We start from the raw sequence: 20235 nt of genomic DNA on the forward strand, positions 1-20235 counted from the left end.
CAATGCAGTTTGATCCACTCAATTCTAATGAGGCGAATTACAATATTTTCCACGGAGAAATGAAGTCGCTGTCAATGGCTATTCACACAGCCTCTGCAGTTGTATGATCAGGAGATACGGTTAGGTAGCACGACCAACCATCAATCACCTTGATTGCCGCCTCAGTCCCGTCGAGAGTAGAAATCAGAAAACAAGAAAGCAGTGTTCTTCCGAGATAAACTTGATATGTGGAGCGCGGGGTATATGAAGGTTATAGCAATACTAGTCGAAGTAGGAACGAATCAGCCCCAGCTCTCCATCTGAAGGCTTCCATCCCACTCTGTCCCATTGACCATTTGATTGCCAATGTCTGAATCCTCAACCAGATCCTCTGCAAAGCCCCATCCCATTGACTCTAACTCCCTGACAAAAAAGTCACGCTCTTCCTCCATCATCGATGTGCCCTCTGGGCCACCCATGATGTCCTTATACTTCCGAAGATGCCACCAGTGAGTCAAACCCCGTAAAGCCTGTTCCAATGGCAGCGCCTCGTCAATCTCGCCATCGATATCTGCACCGGCGAGCCAGTCGTCACGGAGTTCGGGGCGGCAGTACAGATAAATAGCCGTGATCACTCGCATGTTACCTTGACGCCATTTGCGGCTGCAAAATGGCACTTGCGATTTGAAGAGTTTCAGGGTGTAGAAGCGCAAGTGCGGATCTGGAATCTTGAGGCCCTTGCGTAAGATTGCACTGGACTTGTATTGTACAAGCAAGAGGGCGCGGTGTGCCTTATCGCGAGTGATCTTTTGCATAATGTGGAGGTAGTTGATTGCAGAGAAAAAATTGCGGAAGGAGAATACGGTTATGGGCTCCTTGGGGAGAGGTGCGGTTGGGTAGCCCAGCTCATCTACTTCAGGCCGGGTCGGGCCGTCTACAATGTCCGGCATGCATTCTCCTGTAGGGTGAAAGCGAACGGAGTCCGTGGTGTGGAAAGCTGGTCGGGTTCGAGAAATTGGCGGTGGCGCGGCCTCGTCTTCGCTTTCGGTGTCGCCGCCGTCCGCATGGTCTGATGTACTGGCGCAGTGTTCGCGACAGAAATTGAAAAAACTTCTGTGAGTTAGGCTGATGTTTCTGGAAGATATAGAAGTGCTACTTACGACAAGTCATCACGGTCGTTTCGTTGGGCTACAGCTTGGTCAACGTCTTGGTGGGCGAACATCTTCAAGATGAGAGGGAGGTAATTGGAGTCGAGCAAGAGCTGAGTCATATACTCAAACTTTAGAATGTCTTTTCAACGGTTAGCAACGGCCATACGAGAGTTTCGATAGGAACTTACGCGAACGTTTGAACCATTTCACAAGAAGAAGCAAGGTTCCAGAAACCGCCTTAGAAGTGATCTCTCGGAGTCGAATGTTGTCGAGCTCCTCAATTGATATGTCTGAAAAGATATCGTTGGAGCCATTTCCATGGCTGCTTCAAAGAAGGAATTAGCTCGTATTTCTATGTTACCGGGGAAAGGGATTAAAAGCGCACCCCGTGCTCTGGCTTTGGGAGCCCCCTTGGCTCACCACCGCGCTGACATTGGTCAGAATGATCTTTAGGAAAACAATGGTTATCGATTGAAGGTGTGATAAGGTTTTGCACTGTGGATATATTAGCTTGCTGCTTTTCCTTGAGAGACCATTGACTCACATAAAATGCTTCGACGGCATCCAGGCGCCGCTGAATATCGACGTCATCAGTTTCCTTCGATGGTTCCTTAGACTGTGATGGTTCCGAGCCCGCCGAAAGATTCAAGTCGTCCAATTCAAGGCTCAAATCGTCAATTGCGGTGAAGTTGGGTACTCTGTGGCCGTTCTCGAAGTTCCACCCGCGGTCGTACTTCATAAAGTTCTCACGCTCGTCCCACAGCTGCTGCATGGCTCTTGTCATTTTAACATGGGTGGAGAACAGCTGACCGGCCTCGATAATGGATGCGGGTACATCGCTTCCTTCCCAACGCTTACTCACCAAAGCATCCTGGCGTTCAGTGGTGCCCTTGCCACCAATACCGTTGCTAGAGTCGTCCAAGGTGGATACATGAGCGGGAAATTCTGGTTGGTCTGATAATTCTGTTTCTTACCGGCTTTACCGCCGGGGCCAATAGGTGAAGGAGGTGGGGAGGGAGCTGGGGTCGCGATATGTACAGCTTGCTGGAGAATAGAGCCATTTGCTCCAGAGATCGACGGACCGACACCACAGAACAAGCCGCTGGATGAGTTTGCCCTGCTAGGGTGTTGCGGGATTGGGGGTAAAATGGTGTTGTTATCGAGTTCCAGCGGAACGATGGGACGTGGCGGGTTGTAGGCAGGGTATTTGGATGTGATCTCTTGCCGGAACAAATGATAATCCAAAGGCGATGCATGCAGAAATGGGCCTCGGCGATTGACATAGTCTTCTTCGTAAACTGAGGGTGGCTCCAGGACTTCTTTGGCTCTCTTAAGCTGATCGGTCCCACCGAAAACGAGGAGCAAGGATTTCCACAAAAGAAGAATAATCCGAGTCAGAGGAATGTTAGCTGTCTCATCCCAGCGCAGACGTGCAATAATCTCAACAATGGTGACCAGTAAGGACGGGCTGGATTCTGATAATGCGTCCCTAATGAGTGTGCTTGGGGTATCTCGAGCTTCTTGCCTGCGGCCAACCTCAATGGTAAAGTAAAGAATGGTGAGAACTAAATTCGCTTCTCGTTCCGGAGCTGGAATTTCCCCTGGACTGGATCTGTCAAACCCAGAGCCTTCAGAGTCGGAACTTAAAGGGGATCGACTGCGGTCAAAAAGTTGTGACAGCTTCTTGATCAAAATAGGGATACCCGAGCATTCTTGGACCAACATGACATTTCTTTCGATCCATTCGATCTGCAATGATTTCGACCGAGGAGTTTCGGTACTTGTTTTTGGATCAGGATTCTCGGGGTAATCCGGTGTAGCTTGTCCTCCAGTAGTGCCCCAAACTCCAGAGACCGCGTAACAGACATTTTCCAATGCCTCCAATCGTACTGAAATATCGGAATCCTGTATTCTTTGGAGAGACTGAGATACAAAGGTACGGCGGAGACACTCAGGGCTCGCGACCCAAGGCTGCTCTGATAGGTTCAAATCCTGGGACTGACAGAACAACCTCCACTGTCGATCAAATGTTTGTTTTGCGCCGGTCAACATGACCCGATCGAACTCATTGTATTGGAACCATTCGTCGATTTCATCGGAGAAGGATTGCGAATCAGCATATTCAAATGCATACGCCGGCTGCTCAATCTTTGGCATCTCTTGTACTAGTCGTCGGAGCTGAGCCAGACTAAGCGAATCAGCTGGACGATCCATATTCTGCTGCTGCACCGGGGCAGGTGGAGGAGGCTGTAAAGGAGGAGGGGGCGCCGCAGTGTCTCGTCGTAGGTCGGGGCGTTTTGTGTTTTGTTGAGGCTCAGTGCTTTCAGGTTCTGCCACGGGAATCGGAGAAGACTGTTCCTGTCGCAACTCCTCTGCCACTTCCTCCATCAATTGGTCGTCTGGAATCGGTGAGATATCCGTTCCCGTCTGATCCACCTCGTCAGCTTTAACGATATGCTGAGCAGTCCCTGTGGCGCCGGCTGGCTCTGACTGGGAATCCATGGCAGCGTGTTACAAGAGGGGGAGTGGATTGTCCAAAGACGGAGTCGAGGATTGATAGCGCGAGTTGCTTTGATTTGACAGCGAGGGACATAGATATAAGTGAGTCGGAAATACGGCAGGGGTATCAGGAAAATCAAACCAATAGGATTTGAATGGGCATTTCAGCCACCAGCGTCGTAGCTAAATCAATCGGGGCTATCGACTGTCAATTGCGGTGATAGCGGCGCCGATAGACGACACGTGACCTACGCGTCGCGGTTTAATGTTTAATCGGATATTGTACAAATGATGCAAAGCGGAGAACTGAGCGAGAAATCTACAAAATGTCACAGGAGAAAATGAAAATATCTGAGGGGAAAGAGGACTTGAAATTTGGCATAGCCATCCATCTCGCCATACTCGATTATACCGGGGGGCCACTTTGTACAATCGGTTTTACTCCGACTTGCGGTTACGTTGACGGCGCTTTAGCCGCCGTGCTTCCCATCGTTGCCATCCGGACTCAGCAAGATCCTCACTGACAACCAGGTCACGCACACGCATAAGACGACAGATGGTAAGGTCCAGAACCCAGTCAATCCACCCCCAGCGTCGAACAAGCCCGGTGACAACAAACCAACCCACGGCACACACGACGCCAGCCGCAGAGCCCGCCAGTACTTGGGTGGGCGTGTGATAGTTCAAGTAGACCCGGCTTGTGCCAACGGCAGCTGCAACCCCACCGAGGATGATGATTACAGCACCTCGGAGCAGGGTGCCGCTGTAGGGGTAGGAGGTTGCGGAGGCGGGAGTGTGTCGGAAGAGAAGGAAGAGGATCAGATAAACGGAAAAGAAAGCCATAAATTGAGAATGAGAGGAAGGCATTCCATAGCCTTTTCCAAACATTTCTATCCATCAGTGTCAGTCGGGTTAAATGGCGCTCAGGACTGGAGCCAAATTCTTAGTAAACATACCCTTTGGGCGCTCTTCCTTGATGATTCGCTTGAGCACAAAATTCACTGCCTCACAGCCCAGCTGTCCAGCAAACATCAGAACCACCTCGATCTCTCTTGTAGCCCATGTCAGCGTCGCATATGAGACACACAGCGCCTGGGGGAGTAAGGCGAGCCATGCGGAGACCAAGGATAGGGGATCCTCGGGGTTCTGTGACCGGGCAGCGATGCGTTAATTGTGAATTGGCATTGGGCTACTGACAAATCAGCACTTACGTAGTGGACATGAGTCAAAGACAACGAGGCCAGCGGAGTGTCTCCCATGATGGATGTGTTTGGGGAAGCTGGAGAAGACAAGAACTGAAGGGAAATGACGAGCCGCTTTAAGGCGGATGCGATAAGAGATAATCAAAAGCAGCATCGCCCCCTCGTTCAATAAATTCCCCATCAGGCACGAAGAGGGGCACCTATTTACTTTTTTGCCCCTCCTACTTTAAATTTTTTTTCTTCTCTTTTCTGTCCGAGTTCATTGCTCTCACCACCTTTGCCCTTCTATAACGTTCGATGCCTCTGTCCGCCTCTCTTCTTCCTCCATCTTTCTGCACCTGTGCCATAAAACCATGACGCAGCGCCTGCTCGATACTCCGGCCTTCTTGTTACATCATTTGATAGACTCCTCAGTCTCTACAGTCCAGCCAGTCAACGGTGGTCTAGACTAACCCTAGGGTGGGTGTTTCATTTGCACCGGGCGTATATAGAAGTTCGCCTCCCTGAATTTAGCGTGGTTTCGTGCAGAAAAATTCCCACCTTTCCTGCCTGATCGCCACTGGTCGCAAACCCCGATATTCACCCAAGAACACTAACCCCTTCGAGAGACATGACTGACCTGGTCTACTCTTTGTGGTGAAGTCGATCATTCCGGCTGTCCGACTCCTTCTCAACGGTCCTCCGATTCATCGCTTATACCAGTCCCCTTCCCTACTACGAAAAATGACGGAAGCCGATGAAACTTCCGAGGACGACCGCTCCGTCGAGCTGTCTTCCATAGCGGCAATTTTCCCTGAGATCAAAATAAACCCCGAGTCGCCTTTCAAAGCTACGCTAGACCTGCCAGTCGCGCTACCGTCGCCAACCAAAGTCTACTTCCAGCAGCCTGTCGATGTCGGTTTTCCTGCGGCGTTGACTCCACCTACGTCCATCGATGAACACAAGGCTGAACTTGATCAAACCGCAGCTAGGGACGTCCATGTCCTGTCCTATCTACCACCAGTCAACCTTCACATTGAACTACCGGACGGCTACCCCTCCGAAAAGCCCCCACGTGTGCAGTTGAATACCCAACCGCCATGGTTGCCAGCACCCATTCTTGCGAAGCTATCCAATGACTGCGAACGTTTGTGGAAAGAGTGTGGGCAGGATATGGTGGTATTTACATACATCGACCATCTGCAACAACTTGCTGAAACCGCGTTTGGGATTCAAGACACAAATGACGGAGAACTATATTTGGCACGGGACCTGAAGATCCCGTTACTGGACTTCAATAGTAAAACCGAGCGGGAAAAATTTGAGCAAGGGACATTCGAATGTGGGATATGTCTGGAGCCAAAGAAAGGTGCCAGCTGCCACCGTCTGTTGCGTTGCTCTCACGTCTTTTGCGTCCCCTGCCTGCAAGACTTTTATAATACGTGTATCACCGAGGGGGATGTCGACAGCGTGAAGTGTCTTGCTCCAGACTGCGACAAGAATCAACACCCCACACCAGCTCCGGGGAGCGAAGTACAGACTCCTCGTCGTAAGAAAGATCGTACCATCGGTCCGAGTGAACTCCTACAGATCCCCTTGTCAACAGAGACAGTGCAGCGATATGTCTTCCTCAAGCGCAAGAAGAAGATAGAAGCAGACACCAATACAGTGTACTGCCCACGCCATTGGTGCCAAGGCGCAGCACGATCAAAAAGGCACCCGAAACCGCAGGATCCAATGGAAGATGACGATGGATCAGACGACGATGAGGCTTCGCCCACAGAACCGAACGGTAAGGTGGATGAGGCACCCAGCCGTGAAAATCGCCTTGCTATCTGTGAAGACTGCAACTACGCCTTCTGTGCCATTTGTAAAAAAGGTTGGCACGGCGATCTAGTATTTTGTGTACCGCGCCTCCAGGCAGAGCCTACGGAGGAAGAAAAGGCGACAGAAGAATACTTCCGTCTCTACACTACTCACTGTCCAACCTGCAATGTACCTTGCCAGAAGCTTATGGGATGTAACCATATGCGGTGTGTCAAATGCGACACGCACTTCTGTTACCTCTGCTCAGCCTGGCTTTCGCCTGATAACCCATATCGCCACTTCAACGAGGAAGGTCGCTACTGTTACAACCGGCTATGGGACCTGGAAGGTGGTGATGGTGAGAATCCTATCGGTGCCGACGCACTGCATAATATTTTCGAGGTTGACTCGGATGACGATGCTCCCAATGAGCTCTTCTGGGATCTGCATTCGAGCGACGAGGAACCCGAGCCTGAAGCTGAACCTCCTCGCCGTCGCCACCGAGCTCCGCCCCCTGCACCGATTCCCCTCGCCCCAATGCCGCCGCACGAGACGCGGAAGAACGGGTCATGCGTGCCGTCGAAGTAGAGCGCCGAGCACACCGCAATGCTATAGCTGGAATGCAAGACCGAGAACAGCCAGTACCGCCTCCGCCTCTACAGGTAGAAGATTGGCAACAAGGACTTCAGCGCTTCTTGCATCTCGTCCAAGATGACAGAGAGGACGAGTGGGATAGCGACGAACTCGATAATGAGCTATGAGTTCCTCTTACTCTAGATACCTCTTTCGTTTTCGCGATTTGTGTCGCGATTTCTTCATGTCCTTTCCACTTCCAAACGTTGAGGGTCCCCGACTATGTCATAAGAGCGCCGAGCTGCTTCGATGTTCCAAAGGCTTAGTTTAAAGCCCTTGGAAGTGCCTACAAACTCCCATCACATTTCTACGTTCCACTCCAACATGTTCATCGCAGGCGAGGCAGTATCTCATGCTTTCATGTTAACACGTCCTCATGTTTCACGTCCTTATGACCAATGAGTCCATATCTGTTGTCCGAGACTCCATGCCTTCATTGCCCCTGTCAAATATCCCAATCTTCTTAGATCATTTGCTCTTATCTGGCGTGCTGCAATTATTTTATTTTTTTCTTTTCCTTTTTTTTTTTTGCATTTCATTACTACCGATCTTGTTATAGGTCGATCTGGTTAGGTTCGTTCGTTTTCCTTCTCTACTGTGCGTGCGGGTTTACTTCCCACTGCGCTCGTTTCCGTTTCTATGATTCGATCCCCGATGTCACACTATGGTTTCCTTTATTTCTATCTTCTGCATGGGTTGGTCGGGCAGATACTGGTGTTTTTCAAATAGCTTTCTTTGCCAGATACTCTAGATAGAATTTTGCTTCTCACGATTCTATATTATTCCTTTTCCTGGTAAAAAAAAAGAATTCGTTTCACGAACTTTTGATATGCCAATTACCGGGTACTCATACATACATAATGTGTGTATAACGGGGGTGTAAGAGGAGATGCAAGGATACACGATTTTGGCACGCCGGATTTCTAGGGGTAGGTACTAGCACAGATGACTTTCATTTTAGATGGCATTGCTTGAGCAGCCCTATTTCTGCCAATCGTGCCAGAACTCGTAGCTCAAAACTGTATGATCACAGTAGTAAAGCATTAGGCGGTAATGGCGAGATGGGTGGAGCCCATGCCAGCTCTCGCGAGGCCTGTGAGAAGACGAGGCTTGGGCGTGGCGCTCTGCTAGAGTTTGTTTTCTGGGAATCTGTTTGGAGTCGGGAGATTGGTCTCTTTCTTGAGACGATGATGCTGACGATTCTGATGATTCTGACGTTGATCTTGGTGGGGAAGTGGGGCTTGAGGTTGGGGACGCGGGCTCTCTTTCCTTCGGATTTTTGGGATAACCAGAGTCAGACGGATTCGATTGCTCATTATCCTCTGTGTCGAGGGTTCGGTATTGAAAAGATACATCACTTTGGCCCGTAGGAATGAAGGGAACGTCATGCGGAACCTCGAATCCTGGCATGGGACTGACAGCGATACCGAGGAGTGGAATCATGGGACGCTCGTCACGTCGCTCCTGGCTCGCGAACGGAAGAATCCAGTCTACCCGGAACGCAAAACCTATCTCGTGATGCCAAGTTAGAGAGAGTATGGCGACTCGGCCTTTCTGGGATGCAGCAATAACGAGCTTGAGCTCGGGGACGTATTTCACCATATTGAATCGGTCACAGTGAGCGCTGATTTCCACACTGTATGAAAATCTTTGGAAAAGAACATTTCGGGAGATGAGTTGGTACTCAGAGTCAAGGGGATAAGGCGCTAGACTGATATGATGTTCGGAGAGATGTAAGACAGGGAACAGAGTTGGAGATGTAGCTGAACAGCATCGAAAGAGATCATTAGTCAAAGTTCTGTAATGCATGTACCCAAGGGAGGCTCTTACGGTGTGGGGGCAGCGAAGCAAGTGAATCAAGGCGATAATATTCGGCTTCGGAACCCTCTTGGTCGAATTCAGGATGCGCAAATGATGGAGCTCGGGCGTGTTCATTGTCTTCTTCGAAAATACTTGGCAAGGACCGTTTCCTCAAAATTACCGGTCGTAGTTTAGAGTTTTTCTCGCTCTCTGGTTCTGTTGGACCGTCTGGAGATTGAATTCTGAGGTCAGAGCTGGCATCGACTGCCTCGTCGGCAGCAGATTCGGAAGATGTTGAACCACTTTCCACTTCATACGTCTTTACCTCCGGCTCAACACGTGCATCATCAGAAAAAACATCGTTTGGAAGATAGTCAACCTCGAAATCTCCGTACTCAGCAGCGCCGAATGTGAGTATATGTGATGCGTCTGGAATTTCTTCGATAGCTTCTGACAAGTCCACGATATTTCGCTCAGCGATCATCATCGATCCAGGCCTGCACCCACATGCTTCATCTGGGGATGACAGGCGCCTAAATGTCCGGGGGTCCAGCGGCATTACTGTCCAGCCTCGTTCCGGAGGGTTATTCATCGGGTGACCAGGGTAATATACCCGCCTAGGGAATAAGTCTTTCCAGATTTGCCATACGAGCACTCGATTGCTAATATCAGTGCTGACCATCCAAGTGCCATTCGCATCCAGATCAAAGTTGGCAAAAGATACGCTGGGAACATTATCAAAATGGCCTCTGTAGGTTATCCGAAGGTTTCGGGCTCGATGGTTGTGAGGCATCTTCTGATTAAGCTCTGCAAGCTGCGCCTGATTATCGATATGGAGCCATGTCTTATCAGAACGATCCAGCTCTGACTCTTCGCCCGCCTGCGGCAGATCATCATCACTGCCATCCTCAGATGTGTCGGTTGCAAGGGCGAATGCGAAAACCGTGATATGAGACGTGTTTGAGCTGACTGCGATAAGCCGAGCAAACTTATGTACCGCCAGCCCCCATGCACTTAGATCAACTCCTTCAACGAAGAAAGGGCTCACTTCTGAGTCGTCAAAAGGCTTTTTGTAGTTGTGGCTCGTACACCGAGAGATTGCTGAAAAAATCGCCTCCACGTGGTATGCACAGACATTTCCCGAGTCTGTTGCCAAAACAATAATCTCATCTCGTCCCAGGTCGTCTACGATCATATGATTGATAGTATGAGGTGCGCGTTGATCTATGTAACCACCGGCATCGGGATTTTCCATCACCGGGGTGATGATCATCTCAGGGATGGTCCCCAATAGCTGGAATGGGCCAGCCGGGATCCATACATATATCTGATGCCCGTGTGCTGAGAATAACAGGTTCCGACGTTGAGAAGAAGCCACCTGATCAAGATCTCGTTAGCCTGTCGAGGATCCTACTAGAAAATACTGGAGGTTCTCGTTTCTCACCAGGTTACATCTCCATGTAGCTATTGTAGGAGGAAACTGATCCCTTTTCCTTCGGCTTTTGTCAGTATAACTTCGCATGTCGAATATGCACAGCTAAATACATACATGGAAAACTATAAATGTTAGTTTCTGAGTCCACGTGAGAAATGTCAAGGTCCTTACTCTTTGGTTACTTGTCTCGACATTGAGGGGTTTGAACTGAGGACAAAGAGTAGTTCTGTCAGGAATGCTCTCCCCATGTTCAGCGCCCTCCAAGCCTCGGGGGGCCATTTCCTACTCCTATGGAGTGGTCGCGCGGGTGGTAGCGGGTAGGCAGCAGGGCTTCCGCGAGTAGAAGGAGATGTCGGACACAAACACAGGAGAAGCTGGGAGTAACGTGTTCATTGCCAAAGAGCCCTGGCCCAAGAGGAGAGACCGAGGGTGCGAGGAAACGAAGGGGCAAGAAGTACAGGACATCATCAAGCCTAACGGAAATTCAATATCGGTAGCGGGGATTAAGTGGAGCATGGTATGATGGAACCCACTTGGACTCACCGCCTTCATGTTCCAAGGTAAGCTTCATCTTTAAGCCCTGGAGATCCCCGCTGCAAATATCCATCTGACACCATGGATCTTATTGCAGGCGTTCGAAAGGAGGGTAGCCGGTAAGTATTCACAGAAGCACTCTGTATTCAATCAACTTGGGCTAATAACTGCTTTTAGTGGCGGTCGCAGCGAGTTCAAATGGTCTGACGTTCAGAACTCAACCCACCGGGAGAACTACCTAGGACATTCGTTGATGGCCCCGGTGGGAAGATGGCAGCAAGGACGAGACCTCAGTTGGTACGCAAAAGGTAATGTCGAGGAAGAAGCAGAGCGCTTGCGCAAAGAGCAGGAAGAACGTCAACGAGTGAAGGATGCCGAAGAGGAAGCAATGGCTCGCGCACTCGGGCTGCCAATACCGGAGAAAGCTTCAAACAACGCCAATCTAGTGCCACTGGGGGAAAAAGAGGCCGGCCAAGCAGGAACAGAGGTGACGGGTAACAAAGGTTCAGAAAAGGAACATCGAAGCAGTCGGCGACACAGGCGCGATCGCAGTCGCAGTCGAAGCCCACGACGTGAGCGGCGAAGGGATCACAGTGATGATCGAGGACGTGACCGGGAAAGACCACATCGCCGACGGCATGAAGAAGAAGACCGACGCCGAGATCATCACCATCACCACAGCCATCGTCATCGCCATCGCTCCCGTTCGCGCTCCCGCTCTCATGACAGGGAGCACCGACGAAGACGGCATCATTCACGATCGCGAACTCCACGTGTTCGGAACGATGATGGGGGGCTACAGGCCAAGAAGGACAGAGCGTAGCTATTCTCCAAGAGAGCGCAGACAGAGCCCAGAGCGTCAAAGGGGCCGGGATGACCGCGATCGTCGACATTGATCTACCGATGTCATAATATCTTTCCCCCCAACCAACTCAGCGACAAATATGGCGACTTAGCATTTCGTTTTCACATATCGAAACATCGCTATCTAATCTATACGCCTATTTTACATCCAACTAATACGGCCTACAGCTCATCGTGTCTTGCTTGTGCACTCTCCGGCAAGTCGGGCATGGCCATGATGCTCACCACCATACTGGTCCAGCCGGTAAAGTGCTGTGTCCTCTGGCCAACTCCTGTTTCGGGGTTGTATTGTTCCCAAGCAAACCCGGTCTTTTTCCATTCTCTGAATACGTTCTCGACCAAATTTTTGCGCAGCTCAGAGTATAACTTGCGGGCCTGCTCTTGGTGAGGTCCAGATGCCGTCGCGGTGGCCTGCTGCGTGTGAGCTTAAGAACCTTCAAGAAGGGAGTAAGTGCGCTAGCCGGAATCACTTACATGAAGATTTGTCAAAATCAAGTAATTGATGGGAACCCAAATAGGACTTCTCCAATAATTCTCCTCCGTGCCGTAGTACTTGTCTTTCTTGCTCAAACTGCGAATGCCATAATCGCTCCACAGCTCTTCGGGGTTGCCAATCAAGTCCAAGGTAGCCTTTAGTCGGGGACTATCGGGAGCAAGCATACCCGTCAGGAACGGGAAGATCGAAATGTAACCCTTGTGGCAAACATGTACACTCTCCTCAAACTCATCAATAGTAGCATCACAGAATGTCTGTGCGGCCTCGTCCCAGTGGAGATCGTCAATGTTGCGGGTAATGGCATTCTCGTGCTGAGCAAACTTCTCCGCGTCTTCTTCCTCGCCTAGTGCGGTTGCAATGCGGCGCAGGGTTCGGCTCATCATGCCCATCCAGCTGATCAAATCGACATGCAGCTCACCGGGGGTGGGGCGGCTGGGGACGAGGTAGTCGTCAATGCCAGACGTCAGGATATGCTGAACAGAACGGCCACGCCAGCGGTATCCCTCCTTTGTCGAGAATGCCTCACGGTCATACGATTTGATGTCACCCTGCTGAGTTTGACGGAACCAGTAGTAATGTCTCTTCATAAGAGGATAGAAAGATCGAAGGTATGCATCGGCGAGCTCGGGGTTTCGCACAGTCGCCGATCGCAAGCTTTCCGCCACATCGGCAGAATCTAATGATTCTGTTTGGTGACTCTGATTGGTCTTCACTTTGTCCATGAAAGCTTCAAGGGCCATGAACAGAGTCGGTGGATTGGCGTAGTGCGGGTACTGGACGGTGAACTCAGGAGGGACTTTGCTGCGAGCTTCTAAACCCAGGATCTGTTCACGGGCAATCCAACCATCTTCGTCCATAAGATGGAACCAGCTCTTGATAATTTCGAGGCTGTGAAAGTTAGCTTACAAGTCATGAATATTTGGAAGACAGTGTGACATACGCAAGATCCGAGTCGTATTCCATCACAGGCAGTAGATGGAAACCTTCATCCCAGAGGAACCCTCGCGGGAAAAATGGTCGAGAGGGTACACAGGTGAATAGATCCATGGGCCCTTCGAGGACTGGTTGGGCAGCAGCTCGTGCCTCGGCAGTTTCCTCCCAGAAGCCCTCATTCTCTTCGTCGTAGGCAGGAGAGTCAGATCGATCGACGAGAGCATCGCCGTGGAAGAACCCAATGCCACCGATAAGATTAGAGAGCATCGCTTTAGAGAATCGCAGATATTCGGCAGAAGTGAAAGGCGCGCGTGGCGAGAGAACCTGCTTGAACCTCTCTGAGAACGAAAGCGAAGCATGCTTAATTTGCTCGGAAATTGTCTCGGCTGCGAAAAACGTTTAGTCTGTATTCATAAGGAAGAACGTAAAATACCTACAAGTCATTGGCTTAGAAGCAGACCCAGAACTGAAGAGGACATCGAACTAATACTGTAAGTCCATGCTTTGGTGAGAGTATATTGCAGTAACTCACCTCAAATGGGCCCGTGAACACCTTCTGTACCATGTGGACATTGCCATCACCAGGACTAGGCTTGATAGTAAACAGCTGGGCAGGAGGAGGAGCGTTGCCGGATCCCCATTGTTCAATACCGGCCTCAACTTCTTTCTTCATGTTTAAAAACATTATACCTGTAATGAAATTAAGAAGCGAAATTTGAAGATTGTTTGTCGAGACGAACCTTTAGCCTGCCAGAGTTGATGGGGGGCCATAGTGGTACTAGAGACGATACCCTTGCCCAGAGGTTTCTCGTCGTAGCTAGGGTGACCATGGGCAAAGTATTCGTTGGTCTCGGGGCCCTCAGTAACCTCAATCTGGAAGGGACCAAGATCAGGAGTGAAGCCATTCAATTTCAGATTTCCATCTAGCGCAGGGCCAGGAATAGTATCCATGTCAACTCCCAACTGGCCCAGTCCTTCAAGTGTGGTGTAGAAGACCATTGTCGTAGGTTGGTCGGGAGCACCGTCGGCGCGAGGAACGCCCTTGACGCGGAATCCCCAGTTACCTCCATATCGGCCATCGGGAATCTTGACAAAATCAATGGTAAGATCCAGTGAATTTCCGGCATCGTGGATCGTCTGGCGACCTCCTTTTCGAATGTCGTATTCGTCCCAGCCGTACCCAGCCATGCCTTCATTCTGCTCGCAGGTGTGTCGGAAGTCTAGTGGATGAGGGTTAACTGGGATCTCGACGCGCAATTCTGGATTATAAAAGGGAAATCATACTGCTTTGCACAGTGCCATAGTCGTCTGTCTTGGCCCACATCAGACCAGCAGCAAGACTGTTTGAGATCCGAGGACGGACACCAAAGTACAGATTCGGTTTGTAGGGACCCCATAGCAGTGACTCGTTGTTGGCGCGAGCGGCCTCTTTGATCAGGACCGTGACATCATTTGGGTCTTGACTTGCAAGACCGAGCGCGTAAAGGAGCGAGGTCAGGATTACCGAGATCCTGAAATGATGCATCGTCATGTCGCATCAACCCAATTGGAGGGGCATTGGAAAGTCGTTCGTTCGGAGAATGAGGCAATGCTGTTCTCTCCGCAATTACGTGGCCCGAGCTCTGCGGTGCTCCACTCGACCAGGTTACTGAGTAAAGCAGGTACTTCATAGTTACAACACTTGGAAATCTTCTTTTCTTATATCCTAAATGTATAATGCTCAGTCTAAATGTGCACAATTAAAGGAGAGATCAGATTTGCTCGCGGGGATCCAATGATCCAATTTTGGCACTTTTGGCCTTGCCGTCAAACACAAACTCGCTGATGAGCTTTCCAGTTCCAGGACCGTTCTGAATGCCCCAGCAAGTGTGACCAGAAGCAAGATATAGACCCTTCGTATTCGTGAGACCTATCAAGGGACCCCCAATGGCGCAGCTAGGCAGATAGCAAGCTTGTTTCGTCTGGACCTGGCCGTCACGCAGCTCATCTGAGATACAGCCGACTTGGTCAATGATCTCTTGACAACGCTCATCGTCTACCTCCACCTCTGCAGAGGTCGAAGGAAGAGGGACTGTCTTATCTCCATCGCCGCAGGCGTAAACAGTGTCATCTGGGCGGGCGTAGATCTCGGGTGCAGCGACCGTGGGCCTCGACTGCTTAGACGGGAGGAAGTTGGCCGGGATCTCAATGTTAGTGAACAAAGCATACGCGCTGACTGGTCTTGTGGGCCGAATGACAACACTGTGTGCCCGTGTGGCGAGGATTGGCACTTCCGGGAGAACAGCCTGAGTCCAAGGGCCGGCTGCAACGATCACATCAGTAGCAGGGATTGTGCGTGACTCCCCAGATACCTTCTCGGTATATGTAACTGACTCAACGACATCACTTGGCCTCGTTATGTTCGTTACGGTGCCGAATACGACACTAAGGCCTTGCTCTTCCGCCAGCTTCGCCATAGATGTCGTGAACAAGTATGGATGGACCTGTGCAGTTTCACCCGGCCCACTCATGCTCTCGTATGCCCTTAAAAGGTCGGGCTGAATCCAGTCCAGGTCCTTAGGGATCTTCGCGCTCTTGAGCTTCGATAATGCGGCGGTGCTGCGTTTCTGTAACGATTCGCCCTCGGCTTTGGATTCACTTTTCTCGGCGAGCTTGCGACCTCGAACGACCACTTGTCCGCAGTTGGTTTCTCTGTAGCCCCATCGGTTTTTCCCATCGTGTTCATTCGCAAGTTCCCTGTGTAGAGCATAACTCAGGCCTACTATATTGCTCGGGTAGGCCCATTCCGCTAACAGACCCCCCGCTTTGCCTGATGCTCCGCCTGCGATGTCTGTAGCTTCGAGAAGGGTGATTTTGTGACGTGCTGGGTCATACGAAGGGTGCCGGGTGAGAAAGTATGCAGAGCAGCATCCAATAATTCCGCCACCTAGATTCAATCTCTGGTCAGCCTGCTCGTCGGGTAATGGGCGCAGAACGTGGGGCTGTGTAGATTGGCGCAAAAAGTATAAGCTTACCCACGATCACAATTTCCCGACGATCTCCTGCCGCGGACATTTTGAAGCTCGGCGCGACTCTGTATGCCAGTTTTGGAAATGAAGCCACGGTGCGTGATGCTGAAGAGGAGTAGAAGCGAATACCATGACCGGTTTTGGGGTCAGAAGCGATAACGTCACCGTCACCGCGACCCAGTCAACCAAGTTTTTGTCATGTGCAACGCTACGGCCTACAACGAGTAATTTTTCTTGGTCTACTTAATAAAATGGCGAGGAGTTGAGTACTAAGGATATTTGATTAATATCTCCATCGAGTATTGAGAAATAAACACAATATGCGGCAAACGAACCACGAGTTATGCCGTAAGAATTCCAGAACAGACCGGGATACCATGCTCCACAAATGCATTTTGCTGGCTTAGTCCAGCGAACGTTAAACAAGGAAGTTATAGAAGTGAGGCGTCCACCCAGAGTATCATGCGCACGTAAAAGCGAAGCGAATCGAGAAAAAAAGGGGGAAAGAAAAGCCGCTTATCGTGATGGACTGAGAGGTCGGTTGAAACCACCCGAACGATTCATGTACTGGCGGTACTCCACCTTCTTCTCTTTCCGGACGCCGTATATTTGGTTGCCAGGCACCTTGGTGTTCTTGGTGCTGCGGAAGCGACTGAACCCCATACGCTTGCGCATGAAGGCGTCCAAGTCTTCTTCATTGGCATCATCCGGGAGATCCACGTCCATTTCCTCGCTCTTTCCGCGGTTGCTTTGGCCCTTATTATCACTTTGCCGAGGTGTACGAGAACGGGATCGGTCGCGGAGTCTATCTCTAGGCGCATTTCCTTGAGGATGGTCAGTAAACAGGGCCAATTGGTTCGACTCGAATCGCCAAGACTGGAGCTTGGTTGAGTACATACCTCGCTTTTCATAGCCACGGTCATAGTTGTTACTGCTTCTGCGGTCTCGAGGCTCGCGTTCGTCGCCTCGATCTGGCTTATCACGGTCGCGGCGGTCGCGAGACCAGCTTCGTTCGCGCCGGCGTTCGTTGGGGTCTCGAGAACGAGATCGGTACCGTTGGTTGGGGGCACGGCTGGGGGGTCCACGGCGACGGCGATCGAAGTCTGAGGCTGACTCTCCTGAGCGACCCTGGTAACTGCGTCGTTCCGACATTTTCCTATTGTCGACCCCGCGGACGCGCTCTGTGGAAGGGCTCTGCCTTCGTGATCGCCCCGGCCCGATTTGGGTTCGGTCAAGTTATGTGCGCGTCGGATTCAAGTTGTAAATGAGAAACTGAGATTAGGGGATAGTTGAACTGTAATGAAGCTGAGTAAAAGAATTCAATTCTCCTTAATTCTGTGGCGAAGTGAGCGATTCGTAAAGGTGTCGCGGCAAAAAATGAATGGAGAATGGAGACGAAGTTGATTCGGCTGCCGATGCGGGCCCACTGCGCAGTTTTGAAGACACAAGCCGCTGTCCTAAGATTGCAAACATGAGGAGCAGAGGATCTTAGGAAAATTGTAGTTAATAGACTTTTAATTAGACCTGCGCTTTCAAGCTATTTTCTACCCAGAGCACACTAATATAATATTTGCATGTCTTGAATCGATGCAAGTATGACCTGTATAGTTGCAGCTGCGGCCTTATTTCTAGTGCTTTACTTACAGTAAGGGTCTCTACAAAGTAGCTTTACAGTCATGATATTCGAAATTGCTGTTTATTTTAAGTCCCTGAGCGCCTTACACTGATGATGATGCATTTCATGTATTGCTAGTATGTACAAGGGTGGATTGAGTGCCAAGGTGGAGAACTAGGAGGAAGCAGCAAAAGATTCTTATAAATTGATTTTATATGTAAATGGAATCTAGGAAAGCACATATCTCTTTCCTGGCGTAAGGAAATGAGTGGGTACATGCAATTTGTACAGTGGCTATATTGGAGCTGGAATAGGCCTTTTACCCAGTGCAAGTATGGCGAATACGGTCTCAGTCTCCACACATACTTGATATGGCCACCCAAAGCTGGAATAGGAGACTTCCTGGCATTGTGGCTGTCTCCTTAGCCAAGACACTAGAGATCGTATTCTAGTAGGCAAGGGGGGCATATATGTGAAAGATTATTCGAGTTGTGAATTTGAAAACCTCAGTTGACTACTTATGGTCTAAGGGACTTGTACAGGGCAGCTACTGGAAATCACTCATCCAAAATTCAGATAAAGTGAAAAACTTAAAACACACCGAAACCTTAGGCGTCTAGCCTGGTACAATGTGCAGTGGGAAGTTGTTAGAGATTACATCCAGAAGCCACATGGTGTCTACCATATGGCACTTACCGTAAGGTTCTTTTTTGAATCTGTACATTAGGATATCTCTACCTCATAGTCAAAGACCACCAGGCTCGTCCACTGCAATGAAATTGTTTGGTTAACTTATAGAAATGCGCATATTTTTATTAAAAGCTTGATGGAATCAGCATAGACATAGATGGCAACCGGCTTCATGTTGCCCCAGACCTGCAAGTTTGGATTGAGTGACGATATTTCATTGCCAGGGTCATTTTCCTCCCTCCAAATTCCGAGCCTGCTAGACTAGTTCGGAGGCTTATTCGCTCCGAGGTTGTTCAAAGTTCATATACGGTCTGCCTCTATCTATGCGGAGGTCATTTGAAGTACATGAAGCTAACCCATGGTGTAGTAGTGGAAACTTGGAGTACACATTGGACATTGGTCTAGATACTCAAAGGTTTGTTCTCTCCAAGGAGCATCTTGAATCAGTAGTGATGCACACTAGAAAATGGAAACTCGACACCCCTAGATTCAGAAGCTCCATCGCGGAGCAGTGCCACTAACACAAATTGCTTTTCCATAATCCTCCCGTAAGAACTCCAAGTTGCTACTGTGGCACACATCCGGCCCCACATATGGCGCACGATCAAGTTCCGATCCACGGGTAGATCCGAGGTCCCCATGCATGCCAAGAACCCTTCCAAGGCCCGCGCGCTAGTTTGGATGGGATACCCTTCGAAGGTTTGCAGCAAGTTCGAGAGCAGCATGAGTCACGGTAAATTAATGGAGATATTTTCTGTCAGCCAATGAGAACGCTCATACGCATTGCCATATTGTGAACCAGTACCAAGGGTCGCATTGCTAATCTTTTTAGCCCAGGGTTAGTAGTGGATCAGGAAAGCCTCTGAGGACATAGCAAAGACCCCTTACTACGGCAAGAGGCCATGTTAAGTAGAGCTTGCTTGAGTTTGAAAGTGTCAGAACAAGAATTGGAAGTAGCACCTGTAACTACATGGGCGAAACGGCCGACTTTTAATTCCTGGGCATCACCTTATCGTCAACATCTAGAAGCAACGCCAAGAAGCGGGGCAGACCTTCACTGCTCGGACTAGAACGCCGCATCCTATTTCCTATATTTACTGTAAAAAACGGCGAGGATAGCCCATGGTGATGCGCCAAAATAGATTGGGGCTTGAGCAGCTACACAAGAATCATCGAATGGGAGTTATCGCGAAAAATGACACTAAGGAACCTCTTAAGCAATAAGGCGATGCACAATTTTCTTCTTCAAGTTCGCGTCATTGACCCAAAGTTTGATGAAAAAAAGGTGCCCCCAGCGGTTATGCTGGGGTGGTTTCAAAAATTGTGCAGACCGTCGAAAGACCGTCAGACTTGGCGCTCACTACTAGGAGTGAGCTTGAGAACAGATCCTGAAGGACTGTCTCGGGTAAGGTTCAAAAATTCGGCCAACTGTGTTGCGCACCACAGCGGCAAAGGTGTAACCCATGGTGGAGGCTTGCAAAACTGTCTGGGGGACGCACGACCGCCAGTGAGATGAACTGAATTGGAGGGGGAAGAAGGCGTATGTAGGTCCAAGGCCCGAAAGCGCAAGGACCCCCAAGAGAAAGAGGTGATGATAGAGAGCATTTGGGG

General features: G+C 50.1%; 9 protein-coding genes across 9 annotated transcripts; 2 read left to right on the forward strand and 7 right to left on the reverse strand.

Moving 5' to 3' along the window:
- Positions 1-281: 281 nt before the first annotated feature.
- On the reverse strand, positions 282-3632 carry N7468_000323 (FAR11/STRIP family protein; the record flags this gene model as incomplete). Its single annotated transcript, XM_058469620.1, has 6 exons — positions 282-1089; positions 1140-1269; positions 1319-1452; positions 1516-1625; positions 1675-2075; positions 2105-3632. 6 exons carry the CDS (start codon positions 3630-3632, stop codon positions 282-284), a joined length of 3111 nt encoding a protein of 1036 aa, XP_058335651.1.
- Positions 3633-4067: 435 nt separating this feature from the next.
- N7468_000324 (phosphatase PAP2 family protein) lies at positions 4068-4888 on the reverse strand (the record flags this gene model as incomplete). The annotated part of the gene is made up of 3 exons (XM_058469621.1): positions 4068-4519; positions 4586-4775; positions 4841-4888. The coding sequence occupies 3 exons, from the start codon at positions 4886-4888 to the stop codon at positions 4068-4070; spliced, it is 690 nt and encodes a 229-aa protein (XP_058335652.1).
- A 666-nt stretch (positions 4889-5554) lies between these two features.
- On the forward strand, positions 5555-7204 carry N7468_000325 (RBR-type E3 ubiquitin transferase; the record flags this gene model as incomplete). Its single annotated transcript, XM_058469622.1, has 1 exon — positions 5555-7204. The coding sequence occupies one exon, from the start codon at positions 5555-5557 to the stop codon at positions 7202-7204; it is 1650 nt and encodes a 549-aa protein (XP_058335653.1).
- A 1026-nt stretch (positions 7205-8230) lies between these two features.
- Positions 8231-10763, reverse strand: N7468_000326 (uncharacterized protein; the record flags this gene model as incomplete). Its single annotated transcript, XM_058469623.1, has 4 exons — positions 8231-9072; positions 9134-10427; positions 10494-10586; positions 10656-10763. The coding sequence occupies 4 exons, from the start codon at positions 10761-10763 to the stop codon at positions 8231-8233; spliced, it is 2337 nt and encodes a 778-aa protein (XP_058335654.1).
- A 9-nt stretch (positions 10764-10772) lies between these two features.
- Positions 10773-11036, reverse strand: N7468_000327 (uncharacterized protein; the record flags this gene model as incomplete). The annotated part of the gene is made up of 1 exon (XM_058469624.1): positions 10773-11036. The coding sequence occupies one exon, from the start codon at positions 11034-11036 to the stop codon at positions 10773-10775; it is 264 nt and encodes an 87-aa protein (XP_058335655.1).
- Positions 11037-11099: 63 nt separating this feature from the next.
- Positions 11100-11914, forward strand: N7468_000328 (MMtag domain-containing protein; the record flags this gene model as incomplete). Its single annotated transcript, XM_058469625.1, has 3 exons — positions 11100-11137; positions 11196-11512; positions 11571-11914. The coding sequence occupies 3 exons, from the start codon at positions 11100-11102 to the stop codon at positions 11912-11914; spliced, it is 699 nt and encodes a 232-aa protein (XP_058335656.1).
- Positions 11915-12044: 130 nt separating this feature from the next.
- On the reverse strand, positions 12045-14842 carry cwh41 (mannosyl-oligosaccharide glucosidase; the record flags this gene model as incomplete). Its single annotated transcript, XM_058469626.1, has 7 exons — positions 12045-12293; positions 12357-13266; positions 13319-13697; positions 13749-13794; positions 13844-14001; positions 14052-14531; positions 14596-14842. The coding sequence occupies 7 exons, from the start codon at positions 14840-14842 to the stop codon at positions 12045-12047; spliced, it is 2469 nt and encodes an 822-aa protein (XP_058335657.1).
- Positions 14843-15062: 220 nt separating this feature from the next.
- N7468_000330 (NAD(P)/FAD-dependent oxidoreductase) lies at positions 15063-16365 on the reverse strand (the record flags this gene model as incomplete). Its single annotated transcript, XM_058469627.1, has 2 exons — positions 15063-16237; positions 16326-16365. The coding sequence occupies 2 exons, from the start codon at positions 16363-16365 to the stop codon at positions 15063-15065; spliced, it is 1215 nt and encodes a 404-aa protein (XP_058335658.1).
- Positions 16366-16835: 470 nt separating this feature from the next.
- N7468_000331 (SNUT3/LISCH7 family protein) lies at positions 16836-17471 on the reverse strand (the record flags this gene model as incomplete). The annotated part of the gene is made up of 1 exon (XM_058469628.1): positions 16836-17471. The coding sequence occupies one exon, from the start codon at positions 17469-17471 to the stop codon at positions 16836-16838; it is 636 nt and encodes a 211-aa protein (XP_058335659.1).
- Positions 17472-20235: the final 2764 nt, after the last annotated feature.

The sequence above is a fragment of the Penicillium chermesinum genome (genome assembly GCF_028974085.1).
Source record: "Penicillium chermesinum strain IBT 19713 chromosome Unknown utg000001l:1.0-1975020.0:1.0-1976611.0, whole genome shotgun sequence".
Taxonomy (NCBI): Eukaryota; Fungi; Ascomycota; class Eurotiomycetes; order Eurotiales; family Aspergillaceae; genus Penicillium; species Penicillium chermesinum.